Raw genomic sequence first — 22,594 nt, forward strand, 5'->3', positions numbered from 1 at the left:
AACCGAGAGAATGTCATTTGCAACATTTATTGAAGTATACAAAGTGCTGCACCGCTCAATTCCAGAGCTGAACTTAAAAAAAAAAGAAAAAAAGCAGGGGAAAAATACACAGCATGCAACACAGCACATGGCCAGTATGCTCTCCACAAGGTAGAGGTAGAGATCTACTTTGGGTTTTGTTTTTTAAATAACATTACAAATGTGGCACAGTGACTCCTCCCCCTTCAACACAGAAGTAATTTGTAGCATAAACCAGGTCTGCAAAGGAAGACGCTTGAAATGCACGCAAAGATCTACTGTGGATTCATTTGAGTACGTCCAGAACAAAGCACTTAATGAAGCACAAAAAGTGGTACTTAACACATTGAACTCAATCAATGCAAATAAATGTCTCTTTTTGGTTACAAATGTACAATAAATATAAAAATATTCACCTGTTTCTCCATTATCTGGATGATGATTACTGAATGCACAACAGAACTATGAACATATTGTACACTATACAAAGAGTGGGTTGGGGTTTGAGGGGACACTTGCTCCATATCACTGCATTTTTTTACTTTCTAAGGCTAAAAGTGAGAACATAAAGCAACCAAGTGATTATTTTGAACATGTTATAGGTCTTCATTTAGAGAGACAAGCTAACTCCACTTGATAGTCTGGCAGCTATTGTTTTGGTGACTGCTGTCACGTGCAATTTAACAATGAACCGACGAGCTCTGAGTAGCAGGCTGATCTACCATCAGAAACCTTGGCTAGTTAAGCTGCTTTTATATAACAGAGGATCTGTGGGTTGATTCCTCTCAATCAGATCATGATCTAAAAGAGATAAGCACCTGTAATCTATTAATATAAACGTAGACCTGACAGGCAGAGGCAGCCTGCTAGGACTGATCATCACTGTAGGTCATCTGTTGTTGGCGCCATACACTTCATGTACAGAGCCAGGACTGACCAATAACATGGCCTAGTATGCTGCGCTAATCCATGTCTGGCTACCTGTTCTAGACAGACTGGGCCAGATCGGCACCTACAAGTTAATCAGGGTTTACTGTGGACTTTAAGACACACAAATACAGGACTACAAAGGTAACAGGCTCCATGTTCTAACTGCAATCAGGTCAGACCAGGAACTGATGCTAATACTGAGACTAATTCACCAAATAACAATCGCACAAAGACCTTCTCTTGTGGGTTAGTATCATGTTTACAGCAGGTAATGGACTTCTCGAACTGCAAACAGGCAGTGGCTGAAAGACTGACGCATCCAGCCAGAGGTACACCTTGCTACAAAGTTCCAGATTAAGATCAATCTAGTGTATGCAGCCCATATTAAAAACAGTCAATATTGATGGTGAAGGTCGAGACGAAAGAGGGTCTGGAGTTTAAATTAAAGCAAGAACCAGTAGACAAAAACACTTTCATGGTTGCAAATCTACAACAGAACACCTGACCTCTTAACAGTGCAATCTAACCCGTGATGCAGGTCGTACAAGATAAAAATTAGTCAATAAAGCATATAAGACCTGTGTGTGCACCAAAGCAGCAAAAGTGAGAGTAGCAAAGAAGCCTCCTTTTAAACAAAGAGCAGCTCTGTATTAGACAGACAGTCACATGGAAACATTTTCTGGTCACGCCAAAATAACTGGATGAAAATAGTGGTGCTGTGTTGTTCATATTTCCATGAATGGTATTATATTCCATTTGTAGATCAACTTTATCAGATCCATAGTTGAAGGGCGTGAATTAGAAATATTAGAAACAGACATCAAATAACTGAAGTGTATATTCCCATGTTCGATTTCTAGATTAGGTAGATAACATGCAAGCTGCAGACATTCCAGTCAGCTACTGTGTTTTCACAGATCCCTGGAAACATGTAAAGCTTACATCTTGGATGCAGCCACTGTATTAATGAAGTTTTCTTACAATAACTTGATTTCAATCTAAACTCACTAAATCTAAACACTGGCAGTATTTCATATGGGTGATAACAAAAGGAGCACAGAAAGACAGCTAAGCTCATCTCTTTAACTCAAGAAAGTTAAGTCTTGCAGGCTGATCAACGATTTATTAGCTTTTGGGTTGGCATACACACAACAAACATTACATTCTGTCCCCTCACACAGTGGTACGGACACATCTCAAAACACAGTAAACAACATTTACCTGCATCGGCCATGTCTGTCTTCCTTCCCAACGTATTAGTCCCTAAGAGCATGCGTGCTGTTAACTTCATTAATACAATGGCTTTAGTGAGAGCCATGAATTCCAATGGGCCTTCACTTTCATGAGATTAAAATAGTATTTGCATGATCACACATGCACGGCCTTCATGTCACAACTCATACAGATCTCAGCACTAAGAAACTGCTACCGGCCTACCATGTGTTTCAGGACAGAGGATGATTCCATGCAGTTGTTTTTTCCAGGATACTCATTATGGCTTGAGGTCATTGTTGCCCTCAACACAGTGGACACTTCAATGCCACTTTGCTGTGTCATGATTACGACGTCGTCAGGGATGGGGCGGCTCTGCCACAGCAGTTCTCAGCAGGCCCTCAGGATCTGAGAGGGCGCAGTAGAGCGTATACCCCAGCTCGTCCACCTCATGATCAGTCAGCTCACAGAATAAGTTAACTTTAGGGCTAAGGGCGCATGGCAGCCTCCCAGCCTCTAGATGTCCCACTAGTGCTCGTAGCAGCTGCAGGAAGCGGTCAGCCAGTGCTTCCTGGGTCCAGTCACCTTCTTTTTCGCACAGCAACAAGATGGCATTGGTGAGCTGGCTGGCATTGAGCCTGTTAAGGGCAGGGTTGAGCTTGCACACGGCCTTCGCCACTTTCAGGCAGGCGCATCTGCAGCCTCCGTCCTCCTGGTCCAGGGCCCTGAGTCGTGCTGTTTCAGCCACACGGAAGCTCTGCCGCCACAGGTTTTCATGGCGCTCTGCTGCAAGGCGATGGGGTTTGGCGATCAGTGAGGTTCCATCCTCCATCACGAGTAAAGGTAGGAAGTCCACAAACAGCTTCCGGTTTGTCTCGTACTGCACCTCCAGGGTCAGTGTTTCTGAGGGAACCACGGGACGGATGATGTAGTCGAGGACACTCCCTATAGCTGGCCAGTTGATGGAGCCAGCCACAAGCTTGTCAAAGACCTCGAGGACTGATTTAGGTGAGAGGTAACCTCCGACCATGCAGCGGTCCCAGTAGCTGCTGTTCCTTGGGAAATACTCCAAATTCTCCCTGCGCACGAGCCAGAAGCCTGGCACGTTCATGATGGTGTCCTCCCCGGGGATGGACGACCACAGGTTCTTCTCCAAGATGAGAGGCACCATGAGCTGGGCGTGGTCTGCTGTCACCACCTAAAATACAGATGAAGGAATTAAAATTCTACAAGAGCTGACAAATTTAACATGTGTTATCTGCATTTGCTACACCCTTTGATTTTATATTGCCTAATATAATATATGCATGCTAAACCCTCTGCATAAATTTTGTGGAGATTGTAACTACATTCAAGGCAAATACCAGGGCTGCCTGCTAAAAGTAGATGGATCACATCATCAGTTGATATGCATCCAAGACAAATCTAATTTTCTAAGCGAATCAGCCTTTTTTTTGGCTGTATTTTTGGCAGGCTGTAAACTATACAAAGTCATTTCTCAAAACTTACAAAACTTAAAATGAACCTTGGAAAAAAATCTGAAAAGTCAAATATTCGGCCCTAACTGGCACCTCAAGAGTCAAAAAATCACATCGGTAAGTTTACACAAAGCAAAATCAAAACACCCTGTGTGTGTTATCTTTTACCTGCAGGTCATCATACAGACTGCCACTCAGGTACATCTCTCTGAGGGGCATATCAGGCAGTTTGGCGTGAAGGAACACTCTGAGCTCAGCACAGATGTCCAGCGCCGCCCTCCGGGCCATAGCCTGCTCCTCAGTAGGTATGTTCACATTACACTGATAGAACTCCCACAGATGTTCCTGCAGGGACAGACGCATTCGGGCCCGCAGCAGGTCTGACTGAGTGGCACCACTTCCTCCCACAGCGGCTCGACCCACAGCCCTCCGCATACAGTCTGAGGAGATTAGACGTAACCGAAAGTTAAAATATGCATTTGTGCAAACTGCTGTTGCAAAGATGCAGAAGAATTTGTGATCGTTCCTCTTCCATCATTTCAGATAACGACTTCTGGATGGGAGGCAGCAGGTACAGTTGGAAAAGATGGGATGATAGGTATGGGTGTGTTTTCAAAACAACAACAAAACTTAATCTAAAAATACTAAATGAAGGGGCTTCTAGAGCATCTTAGAAACTGGCTAACTACAGCACTACAGATAGCCAACACCCACTGTAAAGGAAGAGCAAGATTCCTCCAAATAGGCTGTCTGTCAACAGATAAAAACACAGCTGACTGAAAGTCTAAAATCATAAAACTGGCTCGTAATTATTGCATGAAATAACATGAAAAACATCTGAAACGATGAAGGACAAATGAAACTTAACTTTTAAAGGCTGCTTTGTTTCCTCACCTGGTTCAAAAGCATGTGAGGAAGTGGGCAGAGATTGCAGTGACCTGCTCACTGTGGACTTCATGTCGTGGTTCAGTACCCGTGGTGAGGAACCCATCCAGGCGGGTTCCTCCCAGCTTCTCTTTCCCGTCTGCTCCATCTTGGTGGGGCTGGTGGGAGCACTTATGGCACGGTCATACATCTGCACAACAAAGAATTGTGTGCACACTGTTTACGCTGGGATACAGATGCTTTAGCAAGAGCATCATACATGGGAGTGGAGAGGTAAAGAGATGGGGAGAATTAGAGACAAATCACTTCTCACTCACTCTTTTGACAGCTAGTGTCGCAATGCCAAGCATGGCTGCTCCTCCCACTCCCAGCACAAGCTTGGCATTGGAAAGCATGAAGTCAATGGCTGTGCCAATCCCATTGTCATCTTTCTTCCCTTTACGGTCTCCATTCACTCCTGCCATCCTGCCACTGAAAACAGAGCACAGAAAGAGAAATTAAAACAGAAAGAGACTGCTAAGGAGAGGACAGAGCAGTAAAACAGTTTTGTTTGTTCAGCTGCTTAGTTCAGAGGTTGCAACATCCTATGTTGTGTGACCAGAATGTCAAGTATAACAATATTACATATGCAGGTGAGACAACACCCTTAAAGCACCAATTAAGTACTGTACCTACAGAAAGAAAATCGATTAGCAGTCATACCCAACAGAGTCTTAATCACGATCTATGTTATTTGCCTTACCCTACAAAACTAAATAGGTACCCATCCCTCAATAAAATGTCTGAGATAAACATTTTGCTGCTACGACACACAGTATTTTCTTATTTGTAAACCCACCTGGGAGATACACCTCCAGATGACCTTTAACCCACCTCCAGATGACCCGTGAACTCTTCCCCCTACATAAGCCCACCCAATCGGCTGCTGAGAAAGAACTGGCCCCTCTTCAGTGCGTCCTCCTTATCTTCAGGTATTGTCAGTGCTTGACAGCGACGAAACTCGCGAGCCACAGCACGACGATAGTAATTACGGTCAGTGTACTGAAGGTGACGCCCTGCACGGAGCAGCGCCCGGTACAGCTCCAGCACGGCACTACGAGACCAGCCGCCCATTAGGGACCACACATAGAGAGGGGGGACACCCTGGCACCTGGGAAAAGGAAAGCTAAAGTCAGATTATAAATGGAGTGATGTTAGCAGATAGCAAAGTTGCATCATTTTGGGGGTTTTTTTTGAAAGAAATGAGCAACACAGCACCCACATTTAAAATATTAGAAAGGTCATATGGGCCAAAAATGTATCTGTTGTCATGCTGGATCCATGATCATCAATGGATGTCAATGGTTGGAGGTGGAAGAATGAAGTAGAGTCACAGCCAAAGTATAGGTGGAGAGAGAGAGCAATAGCTTGCTGCTGTACAGATTAACTTATCTAAACAGTTGATGCAATGCACATCGAACCATGCAAGAGACCGCCAGGCAAAGCTACCTACCTTTCACTCAAGGTTACTGAACACTCTGCTCTGTATTATAAAGAGTAATATTCAAGGAGGCAAAAAGCTACTTATCCCTCAGTTCATCCACGACCAATGCTACGATTTTGTTGAGTCTATCTCTGCTCTGAAAAATAGAAGATTATAGAATATATTTAGCTTTTCCTTTCTCGGTTTATATTTTGTTTGTTGTATGAAAAAAATGGTTCACACTCAAAAACGTTACTGCCTCTCAGGTGCAATGTCAGCTCGTAGAGACTGTAGCGTCAGCTAACGTTAGCAACCACGTACATATGAACACTTCAGCTGCTAAACATCGTGACTCATTGATTCCCTGCTTTCCAACGACGGCTATGTGACCACTGCCTCCACCGACTGTAAATTATTAGCAATGTATCATATCATGGTTCACATGACTTTAGAAAATGGCTGGCTCAACGGAAAGTCACACACATTCGACTAGCTTCTTAGCTTAACACGCTAACTAGCTGTTGGGCTAGGAGAGCGCTGACCTTACATTTAGCAAGCGTTACTGACAAGACATACTACCAAAAACGTTCAGAAGACATAGTGGGAGCAAAAACACAAGCTCACACAGAAAAGAAACACGAGCCAACCTACGTTTCAGAAATTACAGTGAAGGCTTGGTGTCCAGACCACGGCACAGATCTTCAAGCCGGGGGTCAGATGCGAGAGTGGCAACCGGAAACTAATAGCCTGAACTACGACATCCGGGTTATTATCGTTCGTTACAATACATTTGTAAATGGTAACTAATTTTTTGTATAATTTTATACAAAAATTACAAGTTATTCATAACTATAGATATTTCAGATTGAGATGAACAGATGAGCACAGACAAAGTTCCTTAGGTACATGTTACTGTTCAGATTACAATTTTTGATTGCCTTCCAGTCCAGAGAAGACAGGTATCTCCAAATCTGAGAATTTTTTATTAGATGTTTTTCTAATAAACTGAAGGATTAACTATTTCTTAGTGTGTTGAAAAAATTCAACTTCTTTAGTGGAAAAAAAACATCAAAACATCAAATAACCTTGATGCGTGGTCTCCACAGGACAGCAGTGCTACAAATATATGATGTTGCAGGTGGAACTGAGAAGCAGGTTAGCAGTACTCAGAAGGGCAGAACACCTTAGGGAGAAGAGAAAGAAGAAGGAACGTGCAAGGTCAGCATTTTTTAGGAACCCCTTTAATTTTGTGAAAGGCTTGTTTAATCAAGAAAAAGGAGGGCAACTTAAGGCAACGAAATCAGAGATTGAACAGTATTTGAAGTCGACGTATTCAGATTCAAAGGAGAATAGGAACATAGGTCTTCCACCTGACATGCCACCATTAGGGGAAGTGGAGCAGGAGATGGATGTGAGCCCACCTAGGTGGAGAGAAGTGGTGGAGGTGGTTAGGCGTGCAAAGGCTTCTTCGGCCCCAGGGCCTAATGGAGTCCCCTACCGTGTCTATAGGAGTGCACCTGGCATCTTAAGGACACTATGGAGATACCTGAGAATAGTTTGGGAGAAACAAAGTATTCCAAGAGCATGGCGCAGGGCAGGAGGTGTCTTCATCCCTAAGGAGAAGGAGTCATCGGACCTTAGCCAGTTTCGGATGATTTCTCTCCTAAATGTTGAGGGAAAGATTTTCTTTAGTATCGTAGCACAGAGGCTGGCTAAATACTTAGAAAGGAATGGTATGATAGATACGACAGTGCAAAAAGCAGGGATACCAGGATTTGCGGGATGCTTAGAGCATACTAGCATGATTTGGCATCAGATTCAGACAGCTAAGAGGGAGAAAAGAGACTTGAATGTTGTATTTTTAGATCTGGCTAATGCGTTTGGGTCAGTGCCACATAACCTTATTTGGAGTTCCTTTGACTACTTTAAAGTGCCGGAGATAGTTGTTAACTTGGTGAAAGCATATTTCCAAGACATCAGACTGTGTGCAAGTATCGCAGAGCTCACAACAGGCTGGCAAAGATTGGAGGTTGGTATTATGGCAGGATGTACAGTGTCCCCGCTAGCTTTCACAATGGCTATGGAGGTAATTATTAGGGCTTCCAAGTGGGTCGTAGGTGGAGAGAGACGGCAGAATGGAATGCGTCTTCCACCAATTAGGGCTTATATGGATGATATGACACTGCTAACTTCAACAGTGCCATGTACAAGGAGGTTGTTAGATAAAGTCAATCAGAATCTCAAGTGGGCTAGTATGAAGATTAAGCCTAGTAAGTCAAGGAGTATTTCAATATACAGAGGGAAAGTAAGTGATAGAAAGTTTGCTATAGATGGTGAGGAAATCCCAACAATTAGGGAGAAATCAGTTAAGAGTCTAGGACGGTGGTACAATGTGGACCTGAATGATGTTGAACAGGTTGTGCAATTTAGAAAGGATGTTGCAGAAGGGCTGGAGAGAATAGATAAATCAGGGCTCCCAGGAAAACTGAGGTTGTGGTGCTTGCAGTTTGGCTTGTATCCTAGGTTAATGTGGCCAATGTCAGTATATGAAGTCCCATTATCTGTAGCAGAGAGAATGGAAAGGCTAGTTAGCTCTTATATTAGAAAATGGTTGGGTGCTCCCAGGTGCTTAAGCAATGTAGCTTTGTATGGGAAAGGAATGCTTCAGCTGCCAGTATCCAGTCTAACAGAGGAGTTTAAATGCACTAAGGTTAGGACAGAACTTTTATTATCTGGGAGTAAGGACATGTTAGTTAGCAATGTGGTTCCGAATCCTTCTGGGGGGAGGAAATGGAACCCAAGGGCAGCAGTGCAGGAGGCAGAGGCAGCTCTTAGGCATGCAGAAATAGTAGGAAATGTTCAATTTGGCCGGGGAGGCTTGGGGCTTGGCCCAGGCAAACCAGTGTGGAATAAAGCAGGTCTAAAGGAGAAAAGAAAGCTTGTAGTGGAACAGGTGCGTAGGCAGGAGGAGTTGTTAAGAGGGGCAAAAGCAGTTGGTCAAGTCAAACAGGGACAATGGTTGAATTGGGAAGGTGTTGAGAAGAGGAAACTTAGTTGGAGGGACCTGTGGAATATGGAGGAAGGCCGTATTAAATTTCTGATAGGGGCGACATACGATGTGTTGCCAACCCCGCAGAACCTAAGTCTCTGGGTACAGGGCGATCAATCGTGCCCACTCTGCTCAGGTACAGCAAGTTTAAAGCACATTTTGTCAGGTTGTAGAATTAGCTTATCACAAGGCCGGTATACATGGCGGCATAATCAGGTGCTGAGAAGCTTAGCCGCAGGCATTGAGGAGAGAAGGAAGCAGGTGAATTCTGGAAGTTCTAGAAAGGAGAGGTTAGATGTGCAGTTTGTTCGAGAGGGGGAGAAAAATAGAGCTGCTAAGTCAGGGAGAAAGCAGGGAGGTGGCTGCCTGGTAGGGGCTGATGATTGGCAAATGCAGGTCGACTTGGGAGGACAGCTAGTTGTGCCCCAGGAAATAGTTTATAGTAATCTGAGGCCAGACATTGTCTTATGGTCCATGAGTAAAAAGACTGTGTATTTTATTGAGTTAACAGTCCCTTGGGAAAATTCAGTGGAGGCAGCTTATGAAAGGAAGAAGACTAAGTATGCAGATTTAAAGACAGAATCTGAGCAGAGGGGATGGAAGACCAGGGTCTGTCCGGTTGAAGTGGGGTGTAGAGGTTTTGTTGCAGGGTCAGCTGTTTCACTGTTGAGGGAGCTGGGAGTGCATGGGCAAAATTTAAGAAAGACAGTGAGGGAGATGTCAGATGAGGCTGCTAGGTCTAGTCAGTGGATATGGATCAGGAGAAATAATAGTAGTTGGGGGGTGAAATAGGGACAGTGGGGGGGCAGGCAGAGGACATGCATGCCTAACCCGGCAAGAGAAGAGGTTAAAGTCTGAACAAGACACCTCTCCTCTGCTCTGCTTTCCCCGCCCCATCTTCTCGCTCTGCCAATAGGAAGAGAACCAGGAAGTTTAGATAAGGTGGGGGTGTGGCCAGCTAGAGTCTCTCTTTGGGACCATGCGGCCTGTTCAGGTGAGTTTGCGTGGTAAGACACAGAGTTGGCTTGTTTTTTGATCTTTTTGGTTGTTTTCCTGTTTTGTCTGCTTCTTGAAGGAAATGTTAGGGTTTGTTTTCCTGTTCTGTTTGCTTTTTGAAGGAAATGGTAGGGTTTGCTGCTTCTTGAAGGAAATGTTAGAAGAGGCTGTTAAATCTAGTCTGTGGTTTAGGCCTCCACCTTCAGCACCTTCTAAATTTTCCACCCCCTACCCGAACAAGGGTCTGTATCCAATCCCTACTTTCATCTTTTGACTCTACCTCTTTATTTTCTATCCCCTACCCGAACCAGGGTTTGTATTCCCACCCCGCTTTTTCTTGGTGCAGTTGGTGAGAGGCAGGGGTAGATGATGGTAGTGTGGCAATCGGCAGTTACATGTGGCATCTAGGCCTGTGGTAGCATTGTAGCAGCTAACAATAGCTAAAGCGGTGAGAGTATGATAGTATCTTAGCAGTTAGTATTGGTAGCTAGCAATTAACATTAACAGTATAGGTGAATCTAGCGTTATTGTCTTCTTCTGTTCCTCTTAGCAGGTAGCGGTTAGCACATAACATTAGCTAAATGGTAGCATCGGAACTGTATTGTCTTCTTCTGTTCTTCCTAGCGGTTAGCAGTAGCATTAGCAATAGTTAAATGGTAGCATCGGTACTGGCCACTACCTGGAGCATCTCTGGGTCAGTTGAACGTGGCGGTGCTGTTTGGATTGTGTAGGAGCAGTGTGAACTGGCACTAGGGGGGGTGACTCTGGGACGCCGGAGTTCACTGCCTAACCTCCTGGAGGTGTAGTGGGACTAAGTAGGCGAAACACTGTTGAAGGGAGGTTTCCACCTGATGACCCCCAGAGACGTGTTAGGAATCACTGCTCTTTGGCAGGTATAGAGGCAGATTAGAGCTCCAAGGTTCTTCACTGAGAATGAATCCTCTTTTTGAGCACAAGTATCTTGTGTTTAAATTAACTGATGATTTTACAGAATATGATGCACTGCTGTACATTAAAACTACATAACAATTCTTCCTGGCACTGTATTTGAGTAGGTAGTCAGTCTGTTGGACTTGCTATGTTGGAATTTATTCATAAATATTGTCTTGATATAGAAAATGGGGAACCAACCTGATGCAAAAGTTGAATTTCAAGTATATTGGCGGCCTTGTGAGGTTACCTTGGAGACAGGTAGTATGTTTGGGGACGGCGACATCTTCAGAGCTTCTACATTTTTCATCAGGTCAAAGTTGAACAGATGATGCTAAGTCATTTCTGTAGTTCACTGGCAATTTCTTGTGAAATACCAATATTCATGTTAAACCAGGGCAAGGGAACATCTGGCCTCTGTGCCGTATGCAGACCACAAGGCCTTTTGATCCAGCACACAAGACAATTCATAAATTCAAGCATCAGTACAGCTATAAACATGGTAAACAGGATGAGCTGCATGGACAAATGTGTTTGGATAAAGTTAATGCTCTTCGGCAGATTTTGGGTTAAGCTTTCACAAACCACATTCTGACAGAGGCAGTGTTGTGCAGGCACGTTTTGTGCTGAGCAAGCTAATATCTAAGAAGTTGAAACCCTCATTGAGAAGGAGAATTTGTGAAGGGCAGGTTTCTTGCTGCTGTGGAGCTGCTAACAATGGACAAAGTTAACTTGTTCCAAATTGTCACTTTGTCTGGAATAATTCATACGGATTAAGGAAAACCTGACATGGACCCTCAGTGATAGCAAGTGTCTGTGTGATGTGACCTTCATTGTGGACATTACCAAGAACCTCTGAGCTGAACTCCAGCAACTTCTCAGCTCTCTGCTTTCAAATGTGAAATCATCTGAAGTGAATTAAAGCTGTGGCAACTTGAAAAAGGAAACACAAATTTTTGAGATATGAACAGAAGTTTGCATCTCTTTTCGGGACAACCTTCTACTGCGAGTGACACCATCATCACCACTACCATCTGACATCAGATGCCTTGCCAAAGAGAAGCAGTTCCAATCATTGCACTGGTTTGGGATGTATGTGTTAATTAATTTAGTACAGCCATTAAATAATGTTAGAAAAATTTGATTGGCCTTTTACAATCAAAAGGTTCCCCACCCCACTGTTACAGCCTAATTGATATACTGACACTAATGAATCCTGTATGGTCAGCAGTGTGTTTTGTTGTAACTCTAAGCACACCTAGCAGTGATGCCACAACCCACAGGGTCCTGGAGTACATCTGTAAAAGCCAGCAACTGAGACCACAGGAGGTCAGCTAAAAGAAGATTTTCGGGGAAATGTTAACTTACTCTTTAAACACTTAATATACACTGTATAATGAGCTTGTTGTTTTTAAAATGTGTCAAGGGACAGTGACAAATCTCTTGACCAGTATCATACTGTGCTATCATTCGTTATATGAAGTTAAAATGCTCCACTTAAACACAAATTTTAGCTTTGTAATATTTGTTCCTTTGACCTTGAACCAATGCTGCCATGATCTCCTGGGAACAGGTTCCATTGACCTTGTCAGTAATTCATCCACATGTTAGGTGTTATCTGTTTAAAAAGTCATTAATACTTAATTAAAAAGAGCAATGATACTTAATCCATATGGCTTTCAGAAAAATCCTTTACATTCAAAAACAATGTGACAGATATAAAACAAAACATTATATTGAGGAACAGTGTAAGGAATTTCCTTACATTAATGATAATACAACATGCCCAAGAACTTTAAGAAATGTGTTCCTTTATATTGTCCTTACATCGTTGGAACATCTTATTCATACAATTTATACCACTTAATTATTTTGTCAACACTGTTAATAAGTCTTAAAGAAATGAAGATACTGAAACAATTCAAGGGGTACAATATTAGTGTATTCTCACATTGCAGTTATATTGGTGCTGTAGCTGTACCACTAAGAAAAGAAACCAAGTCTAAGCGTTAACATTTAAGAACAGCTAGTGGCTCACTTGTAACTCCAGTTTTAACTTACTCTACATTAATTTCATGCTCTCTTTTCAGTGATGATTTTCAGAAATACTTGGAAGGGCACAAGGGTCAAGTAGTAGTAAGCTGTAGGAAAGTTTGTTTCGAGCCGTGAACACAGAAGGAAAGATAATTGGTGAGGATGAAAGTCTTTGGCCCCCTTATGATAAGTATATCACATCCAAGGGCCTGAAAATCTGTGTAGAACTTATGATCAGGGCATGTACTTCATTCCTTTCATCCTAGGAATGATATGTAAATCTCTGACGTCATCATGCTGAAGCAGCCAACACAAGTAGCGCTCAGTCCCCATGCCCCACCCACTGGTAAGGAGTGGTTTCACTTGCCGCATGTCAATGTACCATTTGTAGGACTGCTCTGGTACTGCGTGATGCCTGAGGGCCTCCTGCACCATTTCAGGTGTGGAATGACGTTCACCAAGACCCACAGTCTCACCCAACCCCAGGAGAAGGTCAGCAGCTTTGGCTTTGCACTGCCCAGTGCCCTCCACATATGCCTGGTAGAAGGGAACTCCCAGATGGTCCATCTCTGTCAGCCAAACAGCACCACCATATTTCTCTATCAAGACCCGCTCTCCTTTTCGTGTCAGTTTTCTGCCAAACTGGGGCTGGCCATCTTGGACCCACTCTACGCAGTCAGCAGAGGGCATCATGGGAATGGCCTGGTCTAGAGGGACTCTTGGCAGTGGGGTTTTTCCATCCAGCTTACTCAACATGGCTGTGACATGTGTCAGGGTCCCGGCAGTGTTGAGGATTAAATCAGAGTGCTTCTTCAACATAGACTTGGTAAGATGAGCCACGTATCCTTCTGCTATGGACATGGCATTGTCCATGTCACCCAACAGCTCACACTCCACGTGGTAGAACTGGTTCAAGTGTGTGGCATCAGGATCCTCCCCTCTAAAGCTTGGAGATATGTAGTACGTCCCTGGCAGGTTGTCCTGGAAGCGAAGGAAGTATTCAAGTACAAATTGCATTGAATCCGCCAGGTAGATGTTCTGGCCCAGCAGGTTAACAGAAACTGGTTCTGAGTCAGATCCCAGACCCATTGGTGAGGAGATGGTGTCTGTGGTGAGAGGGGTCAGAGCATAGGAGTACTGACAGGAACTGTGGAAGTATTCCACTGTGCTGTGGAAAAGAGTGTTTTGAATCTGGAACAGGTTGCGATACCACTGGCTCTTGATGGCAAGTGTGGAGTGAGACTGAGGGTCTTCCCATGAACGAGGTGGCCTGCACTGAGTAATTTTGGAGTGCATCTTCTTGAGGGCCTCAGGGTCAGCAGCTGGGCCATCCAGTGATGACACATATCCAGGGTAGGTTTGGAAGTGTTCTGGTTGCTGCTCAGCAGGAATAGTGCCATCTGTTGAAGGTAACAGAGGGATCAACTTGGCATGAGCATAGTCAGTCTCAAAACCCTCAAAGATCAGCGCAATACCTCGAGCTCTCATCCCCTCTTCCAGTAGTCCGGCAACTTTATAAGTGGCTAAGATCAGTGCTTTGAAGTCAGCATCCTCTAGTTTGAAGACGTCACTAGAAAGCGGTTTGCGTGGCGCCACAATAGTCACCCCAGGAGAGTTTGGGCATGGTGTGAGGAAGGCAACATGCTCATTGTCCTCCCACACTCTCCACTGTTGCTGCTCTCCACGTACAATACGGCTGAATAGGTGATCATGGGAAGCGTCTCCAAAAAAGTCAAAGCAAGAGGGGGCGTTTGGTGTTGGCAGTCTGGACCTTATCTTGGCTTGAACCTGGGCCAGTGCTTCATCATCCCAGCGTGGGCCACTCTTTGAGGTGCAGTAGCCAGGATCATGAGTGTGGAATTCTTCTTCATTGGAAAGAAGGGGTTGCCACTTTGGCTCTAAGCCATGGAGCGGGAGGAGTCTGATTTGTGCTGGCTGTCCAGAGGTGGGACTGAAAACTAAAGCACAGCGCTGGACTCCCAATCGCTCACATAACAAGCTTGACACAGCCCTTGCTCCTTGTAGCATAGCCACAAAATCGGGTGTAGCCAACTGGAAGATGCTGCTTGCCCCACTAAGAGTTTTTCTACTCAGAATAGTTGACCCAGGCATCCAGGGCTTGGGATCAAGGTAGGCAACCAGCTCATCTGTTTCCCAGATCACATCAGAGAAGCTCTTCTGGGGCCTGAGGACCTCTACTCGTGAAATGCCGTTCACCATTGAGGCCACAAACATAACGCCAGCATTTGTTTCAATGATGGCATCACCTTTAGCGTCCACAGCAATGATCCCTGCACAGATCCCATTCAGAGTTTCAGCCATCACTTCTCTACATGCCTGCCTGAGGTTATAGCCTTTGTGATGGTAAAGACTGGCTATTTTCTGTGCCACAGTGTGCCTCAGAAATACATCTCCATCTCCAGAGCAGGTAATAGCTACCTTGTCATCAGCATATATTCCTGCCCCTGCTACTGCTGTGTCCCCAACTCGCCCTTTCAGCTTTCCTACTAACCCACCTGTGGAGGATGCAGCAGCCACCCCATGCCAGCGATCCAAAGCCACAGCTCCAACTGTCTGAGGGTGATTGTTTTTTGAGGTATTTCCAGCGCTTAGCTTCGCAGTCAACTCTCTGTGACGTATGTCAGTGTAGAAATACTCAGGCCCAACAGGCTTCTCTTTCTCTTCCAGCCCTTGCAGAAACTCCTCAGCCCCATCTCCCACAATGAGTGAATGAGAGCTTTTCTCCATGACACATCTGGCTGCTTTTATTGGGTTCTTCACACTTTGCACACATGCAACAGATCCTGACCTCTTTTCATTACCATCTACAATGGTTGCTTCCATTTCATTTTTGCCATCTTTGTTGAATACTGAACCCTTTCCTGCATTGAACAGAAAGCAGTCCTCCAGAGCTTCCACTGACCTCTGAACTCCATCCAGACTCCTGCCACCTTGTTGAAGCACTTGGGATCCAAGGGTTAAGGCTGTCTGCAGAGCAAACTCAATAACCCCAATCACTTCGGTGTTCAGCATCATCTCCTCTCCAGCGCCACCATGGATCAGCAGAGTGCAGTCTGGGCTCATGCCATTTTCTGGCCATGTGGGGCAGGGATCCCTCTCTCCATTCATTTTCTCTGTTTGACCCTGTTTCAGTGGACACTCCAGGGCTCCCATTTGGTATGCAATGGCATATCTAACAGCAAGAAGCATCACTAACTTTAGGTTCTTCTTCAGACTTTCTTGAAGTTTCTGCAGTGCCAGAGCAAAGCTCCCTTTGCCATTAAGCACAATGCGAACCTTGTCTCTCTTTCCAAGGTAGGTCACAGCAAGCTGATCTTGTGCATAAACATTCCCTACTCCACACTCCACACCCTCCATCACATCTGTGCCTGTGAGGTACACAGACGGACATCCAAAGGGGTTCAGGAACTTCTTCAATGGGTTGTCAGATGGCAATAATCGACGCAGGGCAGCTAGGTGGGGACCAACACCTTGACCAGTTTTGGTGCTTCTGATGAGGCTTCTGTGCTCCAGAAAGGCAACATGGAACAATTGTAGAAGGTCAGAAGTGTATTTGATTGTGTCATCCGGGCCAATGCATGATGCCAAGGCACCCACTAACTTGCGAGACTGCATGGTGAGTGAGTATGTAGGATCACATCGTCCATGTTTGTAGTGGCGCATGTGGGTAGGTGTGACAAGCATGTGATGGGCAGCAGATTCCCCAAGAGTCTGCCTCAGGGAGAGCTGCAAAGAGAAGTTGATCCAAGCATCATACAGGCCTCTGTGCCCTCGTAGAGTGGAAAACACATCAGGATAGGAGGGCACATCAAAAGTCAGAACTGGGTGTGTTGCTTTTAATTCAGGGCTTGGTTTAGGGGTATGTATTTCTTGCAAGAAGAATTTTAGGGAAGTTGGACAAAAAGAATTACCATTGCCGTTACTGAATGTGAAAGACCCATTCACATTTTTTGTGTGTGCATGGACAAGGTTTAGGTCAGCAGTTTCTGACAGATTGTACACAAGTTCAGTCACAAGCCCAGCCACCATCCCATCCACAGCACTGTGTTCAAACACCATCCCAGCTGTGCTATCCTTGAACACCACCAGGTTCACCACCTGTTTAAAAAACAGAAAAAGAAAGATGGTTTGTGTTTTAGTCCACTGGAAATCAGTGAGCCTTATGACCTTTGACTACCTCTGATAGCAATGATAGCACACTAATGCATTGAAACCTCTGTGTAAATTTATATCATCTCTCCTTTAAATGTTTTTGCACATCAAAATCATTCAAAATCAACGTTTTACTAGCTTTGCTTGTTAATGTAGGGGTATGCCCTAAATTGCAGATATGCTGACTTTTATTTTCTTTTTAAGAGCCAATGCTGGAACTGTATTGTATTCAAGATCTAATTGTTCGTGTTGATCTAAAAAAAACTGAGCATTGCTCTGAGAATGTAGCTGAATTACTTTATATTACATAAAAAGTAGCAGTAATTTTAAAGTGAATCAGTTGTTTAACACACAGCCTGGAATGAATATTAAGTGTACAATGAGTAATTTTGTGAAACACACCAACCACCATTTCATCATTTCAGTAAAAGCAATAAAAAAAATCTCTTTCTATTTTGGCAGCAATGCAGTTCACAATTACTGTCTTTTTATGCAGGATTATAACTAAATATAATTTTCAACAATATGACAGAGTGTGTGGTAAATCTGATCCTACGCAATTTAAAATCCTTATCCAGATTCTATCCATTACCTTGTCATAGTATCTCAGGCGTGGACTGTCTCCTCCTCCTCCCAGCCTCACTTCATTGAGGGTATCAGCCAGTTCAGAGGGTGCGTTGCACTCCTCCAGACACAGTGTCAGCACGGCACTCTCCATCAGCCCCAGTGATGCCGCTGTGTCACCTCCTTGTCCCAGGATCTCTTCCCTGGTGGCAGCCCAGGCTTTGCGCTCCAGAGCTGAGAGGCTGCAAATGGCAGAGGGATCATTCTGCTTTCCTGCTCTGGGTTGATCCATCACCTGAGCCAGCTGGTTGTAGATGTCACTGAATGATCGTGCAGAAACTGGCCCACCAATGCTGGGACGGCACAGTATGTCAACAGGGAACACTCCTCCAGCACAAGTGATGATGGCATGAAGGCTATCTGGGTAGAGCTGGAATTGAGATGACAAAGCTGCTGATCAGAAATTGCTCAGTACACTTAAAGAGTAATTTAACATCAGGGTAAAAACATGTGTTGCCCTTTGCCCTCTGGCTCTAAGCTTCAAGCCTATTTTCATAAGTGTCCCTGACCAACTGAGAATTGGAAACCTCTAACGCTCATTTTGCTTTGGTAAATCTTACCAATTGTGGAATCTCACCTTAATTTCATCTTGACTCTTGCCAGGAATCCGGCTGGCAGCGAATATCTCAGACTGCTGTGTGCGCTCCATCGGCACGTTGCCTTCCAGCAACAAGGGCTCACTGTGCAGCTTTGCTGCTGCCCAGAGCAGAGCGGCTGCCCTCCACAGCTGGGTACATGTCTTTGCTTTAGAAGGAAGAAGAACAACAGGGAGAGCTGTCGAGGTGGGCAGGGGGTCAGCACAAGACAGCAGACCTCTCTTGAACTGCTCTGTCACCCAATTCTCTTGGCCTGCAGCAATGGTTGCCAATTTTTGGTGGGCCTCTTGAAGAAGACCCCTCTGCTGCTCCATTGAACTTTTGAACTCAGGGTAAAGGTCAGGACTCAGAGTGAGCTGCAGGACACGACTCACTTCTTGCAAGGTAACATCCAACTCTGGAACAGGGAAGTTGAGAAGGGCCATCCTGTTTCTATGGAGAACACTTGATAGAGAAGGAGAAAAATAAAAATAAATCAGTGGTGACACCAGGTACTTTGTTTATGGTTCTTTAATGGGTTAGACTGTGTACTGTACATGCAACTACATTAGAGCCGCATGCAGAAGAGATTGCAGAAAAAGAAAAATATGAACGTGCTTTTTAAGTGTATTGCACACATGTACTGCAACTGACAATACTTGTCTGAGTTTACATTTATGTCATCTCAGCAAGCAGATATGTTTTACCTTAGCAAACAAATGGCACTTAAACATGTACTAGTGACTGTACAGAGAACAGATACAGTATATGAACGTGAGTGAAGAAAAAAAACTGCTAATATGGCACAAGGAATGACAGTAATTCACCACTGTAGTCAGACTGAAATGTGACTCGGTGCCCCACTGACATTTTCTCTAGTGCCATCATGAATGTGATGAGTTTTTTTTGTTAAATGGCTCAACAAATATAAGATACACAGAACTGTTACCGTAGTCTGTGAGTCAAACTTGTACTTCACTCACAGACTACACCACAGGCCTCAAACAGACAAAAACACACTGACACAGTCACACAGACACACATACACAGAGTCTGGTTTCCATAATTTTGGGGACATTACATAGACGTACATTCATTTCCTGGAGACTTACCCTAACCATCACCATGACCACTACTTGCCTAACCTAACCTTACCTTACCTAACCTAAGGCTTCATGCTCAAATGTAATGATTTACATTATGGGGACCTGCATTATGTCCACATAAGGAAGGTGAGTCTCCACAATTTTGACTGTGTAAACACACACACACACACACACACACACACACACACACACACACACACACGGACACACCTATACACAGGCACAATGCAATATATCAGCAATACAGCAATATATGAGCAGTATCAAACAACATGTGCCTTTTCTCATTGGCCTGTCCTGTTGGCTACATTTCCTTCACATGATGTTAGGATGATTAGTGGAACCAATAAATCAATTATCTGATTTATGGTAAAGGTACTGCTGAGTCTGACATAGGTCTCTTTGTGTGTCAATCTGGATGCAATAGAGACAATACCCCCTGGACTCAGTGGCCAATCAGCCCCTCTTAATGACCGATAACTGAGCTCATCTGCTCACACGTGAAAGCAGTTACTCCCTTTTCACCACTCTGCACAAAACTAAAGCTTGCCATGTTTTATTGCTGGTTGTCAGGGAAATGCTTCCCTCGCGGTGTGACTGTTGGGAAATTAGATTTTTCCTGATTTGTCTCATCAGTTCAAGTCATCCGCACAATGCTGGCTGTCTGTACTTTATCTGAGGAGGGATTCAGGTTCTGCAAGAATACTGGTCTTGTGACTCCAGTAGCTCAATTACTGAATACAAACTGTACTACCAGTACCATGACTATTACGTACATATAACATTAAACATATTTTTCAGTCTAACACTACAGGACATTTGACTTATGGTCTTCAATTATTTTGTTCAACCAGGAAAAAACGAACATTCAAAACTCTAATCCTTTTCTCTTGTTTCAAATTCTCTTTCTTTAAAGAATCGGTTCACCCAAATTACATAAACATATTTTCACATGTCACCCAGGTGCTGTCAGTCTGTGCAGATAGTTTTTGTTTTGAGATATCCCTCTCTCATATTTCTGTCAATGCCCTCATACAATCAAGGTACAATAATTGGATAAGTCACAGAAATGGCTTCAACAGATTAAATTTAACAAAACTTTCTACAAAAGCAAATAGCCTCTCTGAAAACCGGTTTTCTTAATTCTAAAACTATTCTCAAGACAAGAAATCACCCCCAAAACTGCCAAAAAGCATCAATGTGACAGAGGCCAACTTTTTTTTACAACCTTTTACAACTACATTGAGTTTTACACAAACTGAACACATCATTATAAATCCATCATTTCTGTTATATAATAAATCACATATATTAAAAATATATAAATAAATATATGTGGATTAAAAAAAACAGCTTACCTCAATATGGAAGTTCTCTGAGAGCTGACCAGTTGGTAGGATGGCAGAGCAGTCAGTGGGAGGAAAACTTGGTTGGACTACAAACACGAGGGTTTGTCTATAATATAGAAGCAGTGACTCCAATTAAGCAATTCAGTCTCTCTCTCTGTCAGTCTCTCTCTCTCTTTCTGTGTGTGTGTGTGTGTGTGTGTGTGTGTGTGTGTGTGTCTGTCTGTCTGTCTGTCTGTCTATCTCTCTCTGTCTTTTCCTTCCCATGTGTTTCATATCCCATTGCACGTCAGTCTAATTTCACCACTGCCTCTCTCATTAACATCCTATTGGATTTATTCTTTGAGGAGTGAAACCGTTCCTCAGTGAACACAAATGTCACAAATGTACCTCCTGTACGGGACAGCAGCTGTTTTCTTGTACAATATGTCACGGACTACCTAACTGTGAGTCAGTAGAATCCTGATGTTTAAGGCATCATTTAGACATCATCGACTGCCTAGTATGGATAGTTGGGTACTCATCTTTGTAGGTAGTGGCAAAGTAATTAATACCATTTCACCAGAATATAGTAGTCCGAACAGGGAGTGTCAGTGTTGTGAAAGACCAATCCTCTTTGGGATACGTGAATGCTTGAACTTGATCTGCTATGTCGATGCCAGGTACGCCTGGCATTGATGTTTCAGTCTGCAGGTATTACAGCGGACCCAGTGGGTCCCCAGTTTATCTACCAAAGGCCAGCACCCCTAAAGGAGGCAGATGTAATGAGGAGTCTTGTGTTCAGCCAAATGCATTTCCTCCTGGCTTCAAAATGCAGCTCCAATCGTTAGCCTAAATTAGGTGCTCATTGGAGCACATTACCTTATTTTAACAGCATGCAGCGGCAAATCTAAATCTATATATCTTTTTTTTCACATCTTGTTTAATGTTTTGTTCTTTTTGTGTCTCCTCTCAGTGCACAAACACCCCAGTGTGCAGGCAGAATAAAGCAAAGTGTGCTGTACAGTGTCCACAGCTCATGAAACCTACTTACTTACTGCACATGCACATTTTGTTCACCCATCTGTGTCTGCTATATAGTTGCATACACTCGTCTGCATGGTTTCAAAGTGTTGTTGCACTTTTTACTGACATCTAGTGGCAGAAGAAGTACTCAGATATTTTATTTAAGTTCAAGTGGCAGTTCCACATACTCTCTCTCTCTCTCTCTCTCTCTCTCTCTCTCTCTCTCTCTCTCTGCCCATTTCACAATAATTTATAGAATAATAATCTAAATAATATATTATTTTTTAATGTATTTGTAATTATTGATGCATCAATGTGCACATCACTGGAGTTAATTTGAGATTCTGCCTGGTACATTAATCTGTAACAATGCATTATACTTTATTTGTTGATTATATTTTATATCAATAATTATTTAGTAAGTAACTAAATTGTTAAATAAATGTGGAAGGAAAAGCACTATAAAGCCCTCTGAAATGGAGTGGACTGGAAGCATAAAGCAGCAGAAATGGAATCACTCAAGTAAAGTAGCTCAGCAGAGTACTTTAACAAATGTACTCAGTAACTTTCTATCACTGTTCCCATCAATCATAAAACAGTTGTAGTGTACTACCACACCACATGGTGGCACTGATGGATGGATGGATGGATGGATGGATGGATGGATGGATGGATGGATGGATAGATGGATAGATAGATAGACTTTATTTATCCCAAGCTGGGAAATTGCGGTGCAGCAGCAGCATTACACACAGTGAAATAAGTGAAAAA

At 43.7% G+C, this 22,594-nt stretch overlaps 3 protein-coding genes across 5 annotated transcripts; all 3 read right to left on the minus strand.

Moving 5' to 3' along the window:
- Positions 1–17: 17 nt before the first annotated feature.
- mief1 (mitochondrial elongation factor 1) lies at positions 18–4,987 on the minus strand. The gene is made up of 4 exons (XM_041956301.1): positions 4,841–4,987; positions 4,533–4,713; positions 3,807–4,078; positions 18–3,358 (listed from the first exon to the last, which is right to left on the minus strand). Exons 1-4 carry the CDS (start codon positions 4,985–4,987, stop codon positions 2,519–2,521), a joined length of 1,440 nt encoding a protein of 479 aa, XP_041812235.1. The 3' UTR covers positions 18–2,518.
- Positions 4,988–5,423: 436 nt separating this feature from the next.
- Positions 5,424–6,713, minus strand: LOC121620301 (MIEF1 upstream open reading frame protein-like). 3 transcript variants are annotated; one of them, XM_041956304.1, is made up of 2 exons: positions 6,637–6,713; positions 5,424–5,673 (listed from the first exon to the last, which is right to left on the minus strand). In XM_041956304.1, exon 2 carries the CDS (start codon positions 5,634–5,636, stop codon positions 5,424–5,426), a length of 213 nt encoding a protein of 70 aa, XP_041812238.1. In that variant the 5' UTR covers positions 5,637–5,673; positions 6,637–6,713. The 3 variants fall into 3 exon arrangements, with proteins under 3 accessions (XP_041812238.1, XP_041812237.1, XP_041812239.1); XM_041956303.1 differs by lacking the exon at positions 6,637–6,713 and adding an exon at positions 5,785–6,332; XM_041956305.1 differs by lacking the exon at positions 6,637–6,713 and adding an exon at positions 6,016–6,331.
- Positions 6,714–13,228: 6,515 nt separating this feature from the next.
- Positions 13,229–16,678, minus strand: LOC121620441. Its single transcript, XM_041956479.1, has one exon. It carries the CDS (start codon positions 16,676–16,678, stop codon positions 13,229–13,231), a length of 3,450 nt encoding a protein of 1,149 aa, XP_041812413.1.
- Between the last annotated feature and the right edge of the window lie 5,916 nt (positions 16,679–22,594).

Source organism: Chelmon rostratus, chromosome 17 (assembly GCF_017976325.1).
Source record: "Chelmon rostratus isolate fCheRos1 chromosome 17, fCheRos1.pri, whole genome shotgun sequence".
Lineage (NCBI taxonomy): Eukaryota > Metazoa > Chordata > Actinopteri > Chaetodontiformes > Chaetodontidae > Chelmon > Chelmon rostratus.